The following is a 4,000-nucleotide window of genomic DNA, read 5'->3' as shown; positions in this document are numbered from 1 at the left end:
CGGGTCGGATGAGCCTCACCAACCACATCGGCACATCACCCATACTCCCCCTTTGTCTTGTTGTCCAGTGTCTCTTCAGTTGTCCTCTTTCCCCTGATTATTGGCAGGGCTGTTTTTGCTAGTAAGGCCACACCAAGTTTTTTCATTGTTTCTCGTCACCGCGCGCGTACCTTTCTTGAGGATTGGACCAAAAAAAATCTCGCGTCCCGGTAAACACGCATAAAAAGGCGTTGTAAAAGTACGCGCAGCGTCAAATCTGGAGTGCATTTAGCACAAGCGCGCACTTGGCTGTTCTTTTATGTACCCCTTGTATAATAACTTTGGTTTGCTTTCTTTCCTATTTAAATAACATGCAACACTGGACTTCCTCACCAGAGGCCGGTGCAGGAGCCTGGTTTTCTGGCTGTATGTTGCAATTGACTGTCACGCGTGGTGTATAGTCTGATTTTAGGTCATAAATTGGGCCTTTGTAGTGTAAATAGCAGTTTTTGTTTTTCAAACCCTATTTTGTTTTTTTTCCGCCCGCCCGCGTTCCTTTTGAGATTTTCAGGTGACGAGAAACAATGAAATAACTTGGTGTGGCCTAAAAAGCAAAAGAAAAAAGAAAATGGTGACAAACGTGGGATCAAGACGACTGCACCAAACGTTGGAGCTTGCGCTTCCTGCCGACTGACTTTTAAAACACTTGACTGACTCATGACTGTCGTCTGGGGCACAAAAGAACCATGTCGAGCCTTCCACTCAGCAAACTTGCAAGACAGCGCCACTCACTGCTCAACACACAGTGTTTTTGGAAATTGAATACCCTGATCAGTTGAGCTTGAGTAGGCCATTGAAATGACTGTATGTTGCACAAGCCCTACAACTTACAGCACCCCAGCAGCGCAGACATCATTAAAGATATCAACTTACAATGAAGCTCTGTTTCCAGTCCAACAAACACCCCGTGAGCACCAGGCAGCACTGAGCTACATAGGGTGAGTCAGTGATACATGTGGAGATGTGAGAACAGGTAATACAGGACTTTCGAATATTCGCAATCGGGAATGCATCTAGTCACATCCCCGTGCCAGTGATTCCAGGACAAACTAAGGTAATGCACTTTCGGTGGTGACAGTTCATTAATTTAATACATCTGGTCCAGCTGCTCGTTCTTCACATACCACTGTTTAAGTCGCAACATCTTAGTTCATAACAGGCCCACCGTCGGAACCGGTCCGGTTGGTCAGGTCATCACTGGATTAACTTGTTGGCCACCAACCGTGACAGACATGTTTACAGCTGAGGAGGTTGTTTGCACCCACTATAATGATCATACACGATGTTTGAAAGACTATGCTATGACCGGACCAATCTAAAACTGCTTCCGGAGGCCCTGCATAATTATTGTTTTCTCTGGTGCGGGAATGCGACTACAGAAGATGGTTGGATAGTGTTGCGAATGTCCAATGGCCCTCAGCGTATGTTCTCACAGCTCCATGTGCAACATCATTGACTCATGGTGCTATCTGGTGTTCGTGAGGTATTCGTCGTGCTGGAAACAGAGCGTCACTGGAAGTTGGTATCCCTAGTGATATTTGGGATACTGGAGCGCTATAAATTGCAGTGCACCTGCAGCTTAAATTCCAGCCTACTCAAGCTGAACTGACGAGCGGTGTATTCCCCGAAAAAGCAGTGCATTGGGCAGGGAGTGGGCTTTCTTGCAGGTTCGCGCAGTGTGCTCGTGTGCCCCAGATGGCAGTCCTGGTCAAGTTTAAAGGTCAGCCGACAGGAAATGTCAGCTCCAGCGTTCGGAGCACCCACCTTCTTCACATGGTTAGTCTTTGCTTCTCATGTTACATTTGCTGGTATGTGCGTGACAGGGACGTATGTGTGGATCAGAGCCAGAGGATTAAAAAGCTCCTTTGCAAGCTGAAAAGAAAGAGAAGAGAGGAGAGACGCAAGCAGTGGTGCCGAGAAGGAGCAGGACACTCTGCCGCCGACAATAGCCAGCATGACGGTCATAGTAGCAGTTCTGAATCGCCCAGTGACTCGCACACTGTACTCTCTCCTACTACTAGTCCTATCCAACATGCAAGTGATGTGAGAAATGCTCCGTGTGATGGTGATGCTCAAACAACACCCAGATTAGGAATACAGCCAAATGCCACAAGTGCAAGTACAGTAAATCTAGCAGAGGCGTGCTCTGACAACCCATCGCCCAAGCCTACCATACTCCCAGAGCTGCACCCATCTCTCCGCAGGCTTGATGCTCTAAAAGAAGGAGAAAGGCAGGTTGAAGTGTCATTAGTGCGTCCAAGAGCTAAGTCTTCCAGTGCTGCTGGTTTGAATCAGTGTTCAAGATCTCCTCGTATCCAATGCCGGCACTCCATCCAGGCACCCCTGACATGTTCAGCTGATGGAAAGTATGAGTCTGCGGCAACATTTTCACCAAGGCTTGCTCCCGAGTCTGCTACAACTTCACCAAGGCTTGCTCCCGAGTCTGCGACTAGATTTTCGCCAATGCTTGCTCCCAAGTCTGCGCCAAGATTCTCACCAAGACTTGGTCATGAGTCACAGTCTGCAACAAGATTTTCACCAAGGCTTGGTCGTGAGTCTGCTACAAGATTTTCACCAAGGCTTGCTCCCGAGTCTGGGACAAGATTTTCACCAAAGCTTTCTAAGTGTGAGTCTGAGACAAGATTTTCACCAAGGCTTGCAAAACGGCAAGATAGTATTGCTCTCGCACGACGCCATACGGAAGGCAGCAAAACTGATCACTACTCTCAATCCAACCACAGTCCTGTACTAAGGCCGACCAAGAGACTCCATCATGGATTTGGTGGTAGTGTTCAGCACCTTGTGTAGCAGGACACAGCTCAGTCTACTTACTTATTACCTGGTGCAGGCGTGTTTGTTTTCCAGCTTCAATTTCTTCCTTTTGGTGAATATCTTCCTGTTGGTGAAAAATTCATACAAAAGAGAGACACCCATCACCATAGGAAAGTGGAGGATTTAACATAATATGATATTGGCATCATGGCGGGCCGTTCCATGGTCTACATGCAGTCGAAACCATGATAACTAAACAATGCGGAAGATAGTTACAGCATTCATATTGCTCTGCATGTTAGGAACTTTGGATCAAGCGCTTCCTTCTCTTCTTTGCACCCAAAATATTAGATGCGGTACTACTTTTTCAGTCAAATGCAGCATATTTTCAACATTTTTATCTGCAAATACTGCATGTCATGCATGTCATTATATTAATTATTTACAAAGTATATTGCAAAAATTCATTGTTTGTGCTCCCAGTTGCTGACCTGGACATTCACTGTGCTGAGCGCTATTTTCAAGTAGTTGTCACTATTGAAGTATTCTTATTCTAATACTGCCTGCTCTTTAGTATTGCACTTGAGCACCTCCTTTTTGTTCTCCAGGTAAAATAGGGTAGCTACCTTATTTTCCAGAGTGCAAGCCGGCTAGCTGCACTGGAGTATAAGCCGTAATCAGATTTTTTTGTCACAAAATAGTAAATTTGACCATCGTAGTATAACACCTTCGCCATGTTTTTGACCAGTTCCGCTGAACTTTAACTGAGGGTTTCGATCTATGGTTTTGCTTTAGCTCTATATTAAAGTTGCTGTATGTTGACATTTTTCCTTTATTCCCTGTACTTACGCCATGATGAGAAGGGAAAGAAAACGTGAATCATTACTGGTGTATTTAAAAGTGTGGCATATACCCCCTGAGAAAATTATGGTTATCGTACAGCAAAAACGAGCTAATAAACTACTCTGGTAGAAATGTGTTGGGCTCTCACCAGCAATACTGTTGGCACTTTCTATTTCATCCCCACCGCAGTGCACAGGATTTCGTCATACGTTTTTGGATCAGTTATGGCTGGTGCAATTTCCTTCTCACAACTTATCCTGTTTATCGCTGTTCGTTGTGTTTGCAGCCAAAGCTCACACTGCATGCCCTCTTTCTGACAGACACCTATCTCACGGAACGTTCTTTG

At 45.6% G+C, this 4,000-nt stretch overlaps 1 protein-coding gene across 1 annotated transcript; it reads left to right on the top strand.

Moving 5' to 3' along the window:
* Positions 1-1,862: 1,862 nt before the first annotated feature.
* On the top strand, positions 1,863-3,978 carry LOC135830810 (uncharacterized; the record flags this gene model as incomplete). Its single annotated transcript, XM_065343021.1, is given in 1 exon segment — positions 1,863-3,978. A coding segment is annotated over 1 exon segment (985 nt), but the record flags the coding sequence as incomplete, so codon positions are not given.
* Between the last annotated feature and the right edge of the window lie 22 nt (positions 3,979-4,000).

The sequence above is a fragment of the Sycon ciliatum genome, unplaced genomic scaffold (genome assembly GCF_964019385.1).
Source record: "Sycon ciliatum unplaced genomic scaffold, ocSycCili1.1 SCAFFOLD_2720, whole genome shotgun sequence".
Classification (NCBI taxonomy): Eukaryota; Metazoa; Porifera; class Calcarea; order Leucosolenida; family Sycettidae; genus Sycon; species Sycon ciliatum.
The sequence above is the reverse complement of the archived record's forward strand: the minus strand, read 5'-3'. Positions and strand labels throughout refer to the sequence as shown.